At 66.6% G+C, this 12,664-nt stretch overlaps 1 protein-coding gene across 1 annotated transcript; it reads left to right on the top strand.

Moving 5' to 3' along the window:
* Window positions 1–1,082: 1,082 nt before the first annotated feature.
* On the top strand, window positions 1,083–12,658 carry LOC125917484 (WSC domain-containing protein 1-like). Its single transcript, XM_049623667.1, has 7 exons — window positions 1,083–1,111; window positions 1,388–1,497; window positions 2,435–2,556; window positions 9,236–9,395; window positions 9,725–9,889; window positions 11,201–11,401; window positions 11,952–12,658. The coding sequence occupies exons 1-7, from the start codon at window positions 1,083–1,085 to the stop codon at window positions 12,302–12,304; spliced, it is 1,140 nt and encodes a 379-aa protein (XP_049479624.1). The 3' UTR covers window positions 12,305–12,658.
* The last annotated feature ends 6 nt before the right edge of the window (window positions 12,659–12,664 follow it).

Below are 12,664 nucleotides of genomic sequence, written 5' to 3'. Positions count from 1 at the left end.
GTGCCCAGCGAGGCGCGACTGAAACTCCAATGCATCCTCACTGCAAGACGATTCAGCCCGGATCCCCGTAACGTGATCGTCGAAAGCCTCTTTCCAAAATACCTGCCCACGTCGGAGCGTCCTTGTCGCGGTGGGGACGGCCAGGCTGGGAGTGGGAAGAAGTCAGAACCTGGGAGACCTCCCCCGCCCCTGGCTGAGGTGGGACCGCCCAGCGTCCGCTACAGTGCCTCCCGGCCGTGGCATGCTCCCGGAGGGCCGGGACCCAGCTTGGAGGAGGGCCGGGACGGCAGGGGGGTCCCCGGCTCTCTGTGCCACCAGCCAGCCTGCCCAGCGGGACGGAACCCCGCTGCTCCGACTCTGGGTGATCGTGAAAGCCAGTGCTGGCGCTCTGCGTGGTGTCTGTGTTCAGACAGGATGCGATCAAGGACTCGGGACGGGCATTCGGGACGGGCATCCGCGACGGCATGGAGGTCCTGACCACGCACTGTGGATTCGCTGATGAGCCGTCATCTCAGCGGACACTCGTCGACGCCTGCCTGTGGAGAACCGGAGCCCTGCACCGTCACCTGCACGTTTGCGTGGGCCTCCTGGCTGGCCTCTCGGACCTTTGACCTTCCTGGGTTCGGACACCGTCCACACGGGGGCTCCGGGCTGCCCTGCCGGCCCCTCCTGTGTGCCCCGCCGCCGACTCAAACGTCGCCGTTTGGCTCCAGGCTGCCCACTCACTGGGGCCACGTGGCCCGGTCACTCAAGCCGGCCCCAGGTCTTGGGTCGGCTGCGCCTGCCGTCACGGTTAATGTTGAAACGGTGTGAGGCTGCCCCTCCCGCAGGCTGTGGGCCGGCTGGCTGCCCTTCGCCCGTCCTCCTCAAGGGACCGAGCAGACAGGGTCTGAGTCATGAGCTGCCCGGGTGACCACCCGCCTTAAATTTCAGCTTCTCGCTGGCAGGGAGCACTCACAGGAGGGAGACCCACGGACGCGCCCCTGGGCAGTGAGTGCCCAGAAGTGCAGCTCAGCAGCGCCTCACCTTGGAGGTGCCCTCGTGCCCCGGGAGGCCCTGGACTGTCCCCTGGGCGCAAGGGGATGGCGGGCTCTCCCCGGCCAGTGACACGGTGCCGTGCACAGACAGCCGGCGCCACTCAACCACCAGCCTGAGGCGGGTTACCCCACGCCTCCCGTGCCCCATCCCCTGCCGTCCACTCGCTGGGCACTTGTAGGGCCCGCTGCAGTCGGGGAAGGGGCCGCGCCCTGGTGCCCAGGCCACAGAGCCGTGGCCCACCGGGCGGGCTCCCAGGCCCCAGGCCTGGTCCTGTTCCACAGTTGTGCACGGAGACGCCTCCGGGGGTGCCGGCTGCTGCTGGGGCGTGGGGGGCACAAGAGTGAGGCAGGCATCTGAGAAACCCTGATGAATGCGGAAGGGGCACGAGCCCTCGGAGCCGAAACATTCCAGAAGGTTCATCAAGGAAGCTAGCTAGGGGCTGGACGTTTCCACCAGAAGGTCTGGATGACGACATGGCTGGAGGCTTCCTCTAACACGGGCTTGAGCATTCGTGGGGCCTGGTGGGAATTCAGGATCAGAGACAACAAGCGGGTCTGACCTGGCAGCACAGCGGTTGCTGGTGGGGTGGGGGGGGGGGAATGGTGGCGGGATTTCACATCAACAGATGTAGTTCTCACACCTGTGCTGTGGGAACATAGAATTTTCCAGAATACCGGCCTCTTGGGTCACGTACTATAGAATCTGGCATGTAAGGGATGCTTGATCCAGATTTGTGGAAGGAAGGAGAGAGAGAAGGAAGGAGGGAGGGAAGGAAGGAAGGAAGGAAGGAAGGAAGGAAGGAGAGAGGGAAAGAAGGAAGGAGAGAAGGAGGGAAGGGAGGAAGGAAGGAAGGAGAGAGGGAAAGAAGGAAGGAGGGAAGGAAGGAAGGAAGGAGAGAGGGAAAGAAGGAAGGAGGGAAGGAGGGAAGGAAGGAAGGAAAGAAGGAGAGAGAGAAGGAAGGAGGGAGGGAAGGAGGGAAGGAAGGAAGGAAGGAAGGAAGGAGAGGGAAAGAAGGAAGGAGGGAAGGAAGGAAGGAAGGAAGGAGAGAGGGAAAGAAGGAAGGAGGGAAGGAAGGAAGGAAGGAAGGAAGGAGAGAGGGAAAGAAGGAAGGAGGGAAGGAAGGAAGGATGGACCCCATCCCCAGAGCTGGCAGGAGAAGCAGGCCTGAGGTCAACAGCTGCAGCCACGTGGCCCCTGTGACGAGGGTGACCGCGGGTGACAAGGTTTGGGCACCGTGGTCTCAGGAGTCCGGCTCGCCCACACCCTCTCCGGGGCGGTCTGCTTTCTGGTTTGAAACTTGCTCCTCTGAGCATGTTAGCACCCATTTCAGACCACGAAGCCACCGTTTCCCGGCGACGGGCACCATTTCTCACCAGAAACCGTTTTGTCCCCGCAGGGAGGACCGTCACGTACCGCGGATGCTTCAGGTTGCCAGAGAACGGCACCCACACCTTCCCCGACTCCCTGTTGCAGCCCAACGCGACAGCAGAGGCGTGCTCGGGATTTTGTTCCCAGAAAGTAAGGTCCTGTAACGAGTGTGTGCGGGGATGCGGGGGGCGGGAGGCCGAGGGGCAGGTGCCGTGCCGGATGCGGATTCTCGGGACCGAGGAGACAGGAGAGGGAGGGCCACGTGGCCGTGGCTAGCGTGGGTCCCCCAGGCTGGCAGGGGCGCGGTCGGCGGATTTGAGGCTGGCGGGACCGTGCCTTCCCGTATGGGAGCTCCGACACAGGTGTCAGTTGTTAAATGATGGGGTTTGTTGGTGACACGTGCTGGCTCGGGGATCGGGGACAGGGCCGGGCCCTGAACCTGGCTTCAGGGACTGTGGGCACAGGTGCACCTTTGGCCCAGCCCGGGCTCACGGGAGGTGCGACTCTGCAGAGGCTGGGCCGGGCTCTAAGGCCACTGTCCCTGCCTCACACGGTAGCTCTGGGTGGGACACCCCGTCAAGGCCAGATGGGGCTCGTAAGTGACGAGACCCGCAGAGCACGGAGGTCGGGGGCTGGGTCCAGCGGCCAGCCCCAGAGTGGCCCCCCGGGGGGTGGCAGGAAGCCATGGGCGCTGGGACTCTGCGTTTGTAGCAGTGGGAACGCAGGTCGAGAAGCTGGAGCACGCTGCCCGAGGTCACGGCACCCCTACCAGGGGCAGCGGGCATTTGGGCCCATTTGGGCCCGTGCTTCTGACCCTGCAGATTGGGAGGTGCAGGAGGCAGGCTGGGGAGCCCAGAGGGACGCACCCTCCCTGGTTCCTCTTGAGATGCATCCCTCGGACCCCAGACGGAGCCTTTCATGTGTACTGTCCTCCCAGACCACAGCCTTTGACGCGGGTCTCTGCGTCTCCAGCCGTTGCGGGTGCTGGGGTGCCCTCGGGCTCACAACTGGCCGGGGCCCCTGCTCCCCTGCACAGGAGCAGAGCCGTGGGTAGGGGGACACTACACCAGCTGTCACAGACCCCCCCCTCCCCTCCCCCGAGAGCCTCCCCCACCCGGTATCGTAGGGACTCGGCAGGCAGGTCCAGACCAGGCTGCCTCAGTCTGCAAACCTGGAGGTGCCCCGCGTGACCGGCTTTAACCTCCCGGGGTTCCGAGGGGACACACTCCCCCGAGGGGGACCCCCACATGCCCCCAGAACCAGCCGGCTCCGGGAAGTGGGGCAGGCCGGGGCCCAGTCTCCACACCGCGCTGGGCTTCCTGTGCTGCCCTCCCCCCTCCCAGTGGCATGGGGGGGGGGGGGACGGGGCAGCTCCCGTTCCTGGGCCGAGGACCGCTCCGCGCTAGCACCGAGGGGCCTTCCGGTCCCCTGTCCCCCGCGCGGACATCCTGTAGAGTTAACCAGTTGCCCGCTGTTAAGCGTTCTGGCTGTTTTCGCCCCCGGGGGTGCGGGCAGAGCCCGGGGCGGGGGGACACGGGGTCACAGCCGGGGAGGGGCCGAGGTCGGCGCCAGGAGCCGGCGAAGGGGCCTGGGGTGGTCCACAGCTTCGGGGAGGGACGGAGCCGGAGGACGCGGGCGTGTCCCCGGGAAGGCGAGGGGGCGGGGGCTGCGTGTGTGCGGAGGGCGCCGGGCCACGCCCAGGCCGGAAAGAGGGCCCGTGACCGTGCGCGGCGGGGCGGGCGTGGAAGGAGCTCCACGGCCGCAGGTGAGACGCCCTGCGGGTGCTCGGTGTGGACCCTCGGGGACGGCCGGCCGGGGGGCGGGGGCGCAGCCGGGGGCGGATCCAGGTGGGCGGGGGCGCCGCGTCCAGGTAGAGCCACCTTCTACCCAGCGGAGTGGCGTTTGCTGCCGGACCGCGGCCCCCTGCCCCTCGGCACGCCCCGGGGCGTCGTGTAACGGGGTTCGCCCTCGGGGCGGCCCCCCTCCGGCAGCCCTCGTGCGGTTTCCGCCGGAGTCTGGGGGCTCCCGCCTCAGTCCAGGGCGGGGTTCCTGGCGCGGTGAAGGCGCTTCGGGTAGATCCTCGTTTTAGGATGAGTCGGTACCTCCCGCCCCTACCCGCCACCTGCCGGCAGCTCCCCCACCCTGTGTGACAGCCGGACTGTCCCCTGCGGGCGGAGCCGCCCCTGGCGAGCGCCACGCCCCAGGAAGGCCAGCGGCGCCGAGGCCACAAACCCCGAAGATTTGGCGGAAAGGTTGCAGACACCTAGGACGCGAGTACCGCGCGCCGCGGGCCACACGGCCACCGGAGGTGTGTCCACGGGCTGCGGTGCAGGACACTCACCGTGGAGCCACGGCTGGGATCGGTGGGGCTTCAGGAAGGCCAGTGAGGGAGGGGGCCGCCTCCCAGCTCCCCCTCCCCAGCGCGGAGGATCGCCTCTACTGTGGCTTGCCGGTCGGTCGTGAGGTTTCAGGGAGCTCCGGGGGTGTGGCTGGGCAGAAAAAGAACAATTCGGGGTGCTCTCCGCGGCCGGACGGCCTGACTCTGCCGGCAGGGGTCCGTGTCGTGTGAGCGTGAACACAGTGAAGCGGTCTCGTCGGATTTTCGGGGGTCGTGGGGAGACACCCGCCGGTCTCCGTTCTCGCGGACGCTCTGACCTGCTCCATCGGGCCAGAAGAAGGTGAACAGGGGAGCTCAGGTGTTCACCCACCACCAGCCTGGACCTGGGGTGGTCGATCTCGGGCCCCGGTGTTTGTGCGCAGGCCCCGCGGCCGGGCCACGGAGGGAATCCAGCTCCGTGGGCAGGCCGGCTTGTTCTCTGCGCCGCCGTGGCCCTGCCTGACCCGCCTGGATCCCGGCAGGTGCAGCCGGTCCCATGTGGGCCCACGGCCTCCCCGCTCTGCCAGGGGTTGGGTCTGTCCGGGTCTGGGTTCTGTGGATTCACCGCCTCGATGTCGGGACGTTTTCCCTTCGCGAGAAGGCTGCGCTGTCCTTTCAGGAGGCCGCTGTCCGGCTCGGCTTTGTGTTTCGTACCCTTTCTGTGCTAAACCTGTCCACGTTATACTACGTGTGTCTTTAAAGAACGTTTACCGGTTTTTGGTGGGGGGTTGGTGGCTACAGAAGTAATGCATATCTATTTTTGAAAATTTTAAAAATTTGGAGACGCACAGTTAAACCTCACCTATAACTGTAGCAACGTCAGAGAAAACCACCAGTGAGGTTTCCCGTCCTCTGGTCTTGTATTCCAAGTGTACGGGGATTCGTTTCTTGAAGATTAAACCTTGCCCTCCGTTTCTTCCCTGGGCTGGGTGCATCCTGCGTGGCTGCCAGGACCCTCGCCCCCCACTGCTGGGCCTCAGGGCTCTGCCTTTGCTGCCCGGCTGTTGCATAGAACTCGTTCCCGAAGGCCCACCTGTGAGCAGGGTCCCAGCTGTTTCCTCGGGCTGTGTCATCAGACGTTTCTGGAATTCCTGGAGTGAAGGATTTGTGCATTTCTTGCATGTGCTTGTGAGCCTTCCGGCACATTCTGAGAAGCGACTCTTCTGGCCCCATTCCGAGGATGGACCGTGGACGGTGGCTTCAGAGTCAGCGACCCGGGCACGTGTCCCTGCATGGCCACGTCCCGCCTCGAGGTCCTGGCCAGTCTCATGGCCCCAAGCCGTGGCATTCTCACGGATTCTCATGGACGCGATTCGAAGCCACAGGTCCTGCCTGCACGGCTGCCCCTCCACCCACACGGTCCCCACTTTGCAGCCACGCAGGAGGATACACGCTCAGTGACAGGCTCAGCAGACAGGCTCCCGTTCGCCCTGACTCGCCCTCCTCCCGCAGCATCTCTCCCGTTTGGGCCTGGATGTCCAGACCGGCCTCCGGAGAGAAGGGTCACGGCGAGCTCCGTGCTGGTTCAAAGATTTCACCAAAAACCCCACCGTTCGTGTGTCCGTGTCCACGGAGTTGAACGTGGTGTGTGGCAGAACCCGGGGCTGGGAGTCCAGAAGCTTCTGTCCCTGCTCGCCCTCTCACGGCCTGAGGTCTTGGGCAGCTCGCCCCCTGCTTCCACGCCTCAGTTTCCCCTTCTGAAATCTCACGTCTTTGTAATTCCCTGTAATCCTGGAGACCCTGAGAAAGGCGCTCCAGGAGGATGGAGACAGAGGTGATGAGACCCAGACGGCCCGGTGGGACGTCCCCTCCCTGACCCCCGGCCGCGACCACCCCTCGCGTACGGAGAGCCCAGCTCTTGCTGTGACCCAGTGCCCGTTGCCCACAGGCAGCCCCCCGCCCCGCACGGCAGGCCCCACATGCAGTTCCGGGGGGCGTGCACCCCCTGACCCCACGCAGCCCGAGCAGGCTCCGCTTTGTCCCTGTGACGGAAACAGCCCCACGTCTCCGTCCTCCACCTCCTGCCTCCGTCTCCCATCGCCGCGCTCTCTCCTCTGACTCTGAAGCCCGGGTGGGGGAGGGGGCAGCGGGGAGGCTGGCGGAGAGGAGATTCATCAATATTTAATTTTTATGGAAATCGTGTCCTAGAAATCCCCAAGGGGCTGAAAATTGTTCCGTGTTTTCGGAATCCGGTGATGTCCTGAAGCGGTTATGTTGTAAATAAAACCACATTACTGTCTCCAGTCCCCCCTTGCTGCGCACACGACAGGGAACTTGACCGTTTAATCCACTCGAGGGAGCGGAGGGGCCAGGGTCGCTGCCGGGTGGGGCGCAGGGTCGCGGGGCAGCCACCGCAGCTGGCGAGGGGTCCCGCGTGCTGGCCTTTTCGTGCCTGAGCAGGACGTCCAGGACACCGGCGCCCGGGAACCTGGTGGCAGGAGGGCTTAGGTGGAGCTGGGGCTCAGGCCACCCCAGAGGGCTCACCCCCAAGTGTGTTACCAGCACCTGTCGGTGGGGGGGCGCTTCGCCCATTAGTTCCTTCCCTCCTTCGCCGTTCGTCCCTCAGGCATCCGTTAGGCGTTCTCCGGGGCGTGGTCTCTGCTGGGGATTTGCACACGTGATTCTGAGCGAAGGGAACCAGATGCCAAGTTCGCACCGAGGGATCCTGTCCATAGGACGCCGTGGGACAGACTGGATTGGCCCAGAGGCCGTTGGCGGGAGGGAGGGCGTGGGGAGGGCCGATGAACCGCGCGTGTGAAGGAACCGCCGGGGGCCTTGCTGCGTGTGCGTCAGAGCAGACTGGACAGTTCTCGCGGGGCAGAGTGTTTCACTGTGGTCCCGAAGTCCCACCTCGCAGTGAAGCAGAACCAGAGAGCTCAGCAAGGGCACAGGGGTCCTGTGAGGGTGGGAAGGGCGTTGAGGCACGGAACAGGGTGGTCAGCGAAGGCCTCTCTGAAAAGTGGGCTTGGAAAAGGGTGGCCGGGGGCAGGACGTTCCAGGCCGAAGGCACAGCAGGTGCAAAGGCCCTGAGGTGGGCACGGGCCTGCCGTGTGTGGGCCAGTAAGGACCCCGGTGTCAGAGCTCACCAGGCTGTCTGAACAACGTCCCATGGACGAGGGCTTGCACGACACAGGCTTGTTTCTCCCGGTTCTGGAAGCCAGAAGCCCCAGATGGGGGGTTTCTTCTCAGGCCTGTGGGCTGAGATGGTCTTTTCCCTGTGTCTTTACACGGTGTTCTGTCCATCTGTGTCTTAATCTCTTCTTACGATGACGCCAGTTAGATTAGATTGGAGCCCCCCCCCCTTCCCCCGCCGTATTTTACCTGAACTACGTCCGCAAAGGCGCTGTCCCGGGATACAGTCCCGTTCTGAGGCTGGGTTAGAACATCAGGTGGGGACGTATTCCGCGTCGTGCTGAGGGATGGTGGGGGGTGATGCCCCCCCCCCGCTGCAGCTGCTGGAGGGCTTGCCAGGCTCTGCTCTGCACCCCCATCCAGGCCCCGGCCCTGCACCCCAACACTGGCTGACCCCGGCCCCGTGGCCGAGCGAGTGACCGGTGAGGGCTGGGGCCGCTGCAGCGGGGGATCTTCACAGGGGTCCGTTCTCGGTGGGTCTGACCTAGAAAGAGCGTCACACGCCCAACAGGGGGGGTGGTCTCCATCCTGGGCTTTGGGGGCCTGGGAGGAGGGCCCACGGGCAGAATTTCAGGACTCAAACTGTCAGGTGCCCCGAGCATCGGAGGACGGCAAAGTCCTGAGATGGGAGCAGGGGCCCCTGGGACGCGCTGGGCCCACGCGGGGCTGTCCCGCTCTCAAGCTTCTAACACTGGGAGGGGGCGGGGAACACGCCCAAGCGGGCTGGAGCCCCCACCCCAGGCTCCGCATCACCCTCCGGCAACCGGGGCCCGGGCCCGGTGACTTTTCTGAGTGTGGACAGAGATCCTCGGCTTTGCCAAAACCACACGGAGAAAACACTATTGATTTTCTTTTATTTATTTATTTATGAGATTTTGCTGTGGGCAAAAAATAAAAAGGTCTGTGCGGCGTTGCTGAAGCCGCGAGCCGCTTCCCGTGCCTCCCGTCTCCCTCCCTGGCCGCTCCCGGGCTGCCGAGAGGCAGGAGCGAGTGGGGCTGAGTGCCCTGAGTGTCATGCAGGTGTCGGACCCTCCTCGTCCCGTCCCCGAAACAAACATGCAAGGCGGTCTCCTTGCCCTTGTTCGGTGGTGAAGTCCAGAGAGGTGCGGCACCTTGTCCGAGGTCGCCCAGCGCCCCCGCTGCGTCCTCTGCGGAGGCGGCCTTCCCAGAGGGGACAGGGGACTGCAGGAGAGGCCAGGAGCCGGTCGCGGGGTGGGACGGGGAGGATGGGCCTCGTCATCCCCGCCGATCCCGCGTGTGCCTCCCGGCATGAGCCGCCAAGGCCCCGCACCCACCCCGGATGCGTCTCTTCCCCGCCAGGAGTTCCCGCTGGCCGTCCTCCGGGGCCGGGAGTGCTACTGCGCTTACCCCACGCCGCAGTTCAGCCTTCGGGACGCCGTGGACAGCTCGCTGTGTGGCCGGGGGCCCGAGGCCCCGAGGCAGGCTGAGTACTGCGAGGTCTACCAGACGCCGGTGCAGGGTGAGTTCCTACTGCGAGGACCCTCCCCTCCTCCCCCCCTCCCCAGGCTCTACCCCCGTTTGCGCCTTGCGGGTCTAGAGATGCCCCGGGGCCGCGTACAGAGCCGCGGTGGGTGGGGGGGCATCTGGGCACAATCCCTAGCCTGGTGGTGGGTGGTCCCATCTTGGGGCCGTGGTGCGCAGAGGTCTCGTCATCACTGGGGCTGTCTCTGCGGCCGAGGCACGGGTGGCAACCCCCTCCCCGGGCCTCAGTTTCCCCGTCTGGGAAGTGGGAGTCTGGGGTCAGCAGTTCCTGGCGGGGCGGTCCGTGGTCAAGCTCTGGCCTTTCAGACACTCGCTGCACGGACCGGAGGTTCCTGCCCACCAAGTCCAAGGTGTTCGTGGCTCTGTCCAGCTTCCCGGGAGCCGGGAACACGTGGGTACGGCACCTCATCGAGCATGCCACGGGCTTCTACACCGGCAGCTACTACTTTGACGGGACGCTGTACAACAAGGGTGAGTGGGGGCCGCAGGCAGGGGCCCCAAGCAGCGAGTGTAGATGGGAGCCAGGGAGGGGCTCCCCGGGCCGTGGTGCTGCGCTCGTGTGGCCGGAGTCTGAGTTGCAGGAGATGCATTTCTGGGTCATCGGGCGCTAACGCCAGTTTCTCTGGGATTCTCGCCTGGACTCTGGTTCCCTAACGCCCTGGGCTCAGCGGTGGGTCTGGTCTGGTGGGAGAAGCCAGGGGAGTTGGTTCCTGAACCAGGCCTCTGGTCCTCGGGTCCCAAGTGTCACCTGTACCCACGGCGGGGGTGGGGGTAGTGGCTGGATGATCCCGCCCCGGGGTCCTGCCCGCTCTGACCGACCCCCGCGAGGCTGTAGCATCACCTGTGGTCCAGGGGGCCTAACCTGTCCACACAGCTGGCGGTCTCCATCTGCCAAGGGGCCCGGGGGCTAGAATCGCTGCATGCGATGGCCCCGGAGGCTTCCCTGTGAGGCTTACGGGGCCGGTTCAGGGTGGCCGCTGTGGGAAAGCACCTCAGTCCCCAGGGTGTCAGGGACCAGATCTAGTGTTTACAGCCGTGGTCTGGCTTCGGGTTCCCTGGAGCTCCCCAGCCGTTCGCCAGAAGGAGCCAAGGTGAAGGCCCCTGGTGTCTGGCCCGTGGCAGGGGTGCGTTTGAAATGTGTTGAGTTCCAGCGGGCGAACCCACATTCACAGGGGGCCCGTGCTTCCCGGCATCGGAGAGCCCCTGCCTGTTTGCTCCACGTACAAGGGCTCCCGCCTGCTGACCTGGGTCCCCAGGAGCCCAAGATAATCGTGTGTTCGTTTCAGGAGCACGTGTCCCGGGCTGGCCGACCGGGGCTCTGTCGGGGCACGGCCGGGAGTGCGGGTTCAGGGACACCTTCCTGGGAGTCCTTCAGTGACATCCCTCTGCACCCCCGACCGGCCCCTTCCTCCGTGTTCCCATGAGCCCCCGTGCTCAGCATGGCCCCAGGGCTGCTGTTTAGCCAGACCCAGGCTGAGCCCCTTTACCCCCAACGTAAAGTCCAGCACAGACGGGCGCACGGTTGTCTTTGTCGGCACGTGTGTGACTGGCTCCGCGGCTGTGCTGCTGTGTGATTGCGGGCAGGTCCACACCCTCTCTGAGCCTCTGTCTCTTCCCTGGCCAGCCTGCAGCCGTGACTGACTCGGGTCAGCCTCCCGGCCTCTGGTGTCTCGTGGCAGTGGGTTCAGCTCCTCTTCTGCGGGGCGGGGGGGGGGGGGGGGGGGGGGGGGGGGGGGGGGGGAATCCCGACGCCTCGCTCAGGGGCCTCCCCCGCCCCCGCAGGGTTCAAGGGCGAGAAGGATCACTGGCGGAGCCGGCGCACCATCTGCGTGAAGACCCACGAGAGCGGCCGCAGGGAAATCGAGATGTTCGACTCGGCCATCCTGCTGATCCGGAACCCGTACAGGTCCCTGGTGGCCGAGTTCAACCGCAAATGTGCCGGCCACCTGGGCTACGCGGCCGACCGCAACTGGAAGAGCAAAGGTAGGCGGGAGGGGTCGGTGGGCGGCCCACGCGGGTTCGCTCCCCAGATCTGCCCGGGGGGCCCCGGGTCTGGCCCGTGGGCGATGGCTCGAGGAGACACGGGTCAGGGCGGTGAGGACCGGGAACCGAGCGCTCGGAGGGGCCGCTGCGTCCAGCAGGTCCGTGCTCCCGTCCCCGTGGTCTGCGCCGTGGCCGCCAGCCGTCCCCGCCCCTTGCTGACCCCGCCCCCCCGGAGGCGGGGAGGCTGAGCTCTGGTCCCTCCTTGGCTCAGTCCCCTCGTCCCAGACCCCGGGGCGGCCCTGTTCCGGCAACTGATCCTGTGGGGGTGATCTCGACCTCTGCACGTGTCCCCCTCCGAAACAAGCCGGAACAAGACGAAAAGCCCACCTGGTTTCTTAGCTCGCGGGCGGAGAAATCTCGCGGGGCTTCGCCGCGGGGCTCGGCCGCGGGTCCTGCCGCCGGCGGCTGGCGGCTCGTGCTGGCGCCCCGCCCCCGCCCCCGCCCCCGCCCCCGCGGGACACGCCCGACGCCCGCCTTCTCCCCCGCGCAGAGTGGCCGGACTTCGTCAACAGCTACGCGGCCTGGTGGTCGTCGCACGTGCTGGACTGGCTGCGCTACGGCAAGCGGCTGCTGGTGGTGCACTACGAGGACCTGCGCCGCAGCCTGGTGCCCACGCTGCGGGACATGGTGGCCTTCCTCAACGTGTCCGTGAGCGAGGAGCGGCTGCTGTGCGTGGAGAACAACAAGGAGGGCAGCTTCTGGCGGCGCGGCCGGCGCCCCCACGACCCCGAGCCCTTCACCCCCGAGATGAGGGCCCTCATCGACGGCTACATCCGGACGGTGGACCGGGCGCTGCGCGAGCACGGCGGGGCCGGGCTGCCGGGCGAGTACGTGCCCAGATGACGGCCCGGCGGCCTCGCTGCGGCCCCGAGCCCCGAGGCCGCCGGGCGGGCACCCGCCGCGGGACCCCCCCCGGCGCTCACACGCGCGTCCGCACACGCCGCCTCTCGCCCGCCCGCCCGCCGGTGCCCGGCCCCGCTGCGGGCTTGTGCCCGGACACCAGGCCACGCGGGCATCGGCGCCGCGGGCACCCGGCGTGGGCGGGGGGGCTCGTGGATGCCGCTGACTGCACGTGACTCCCGGTGACTGCGTGTGGGGAGACCACCAGGCACCGCGGTCCGCAGCCCCGCCTCTCCCCTCCCCGCGGACTGGCCGGCAGCGCGGGACAGAGCGGAGCCCCCCCCCCCCCCCCCCCCCCCCCCC

This window comes from Panthera uncia, unplaced genomic scaffold, assembly GCF_023721935.1.
Source record: "Panthera uncia isolate 11264 unplaced genomic scaffold, Puncia_PCG_1.0 HiC_scaffold_1917, whole genome shotgun sequence".
Taxonomy (NCBI): Eukaryota; Metazoa; Chordata; class Mammalia; order Carnivora; family Felidae; genus Panthera; species Panthera uncia.
This window is presented reverse-complemented; position numbering and strand designations above follow the sequence as displayed.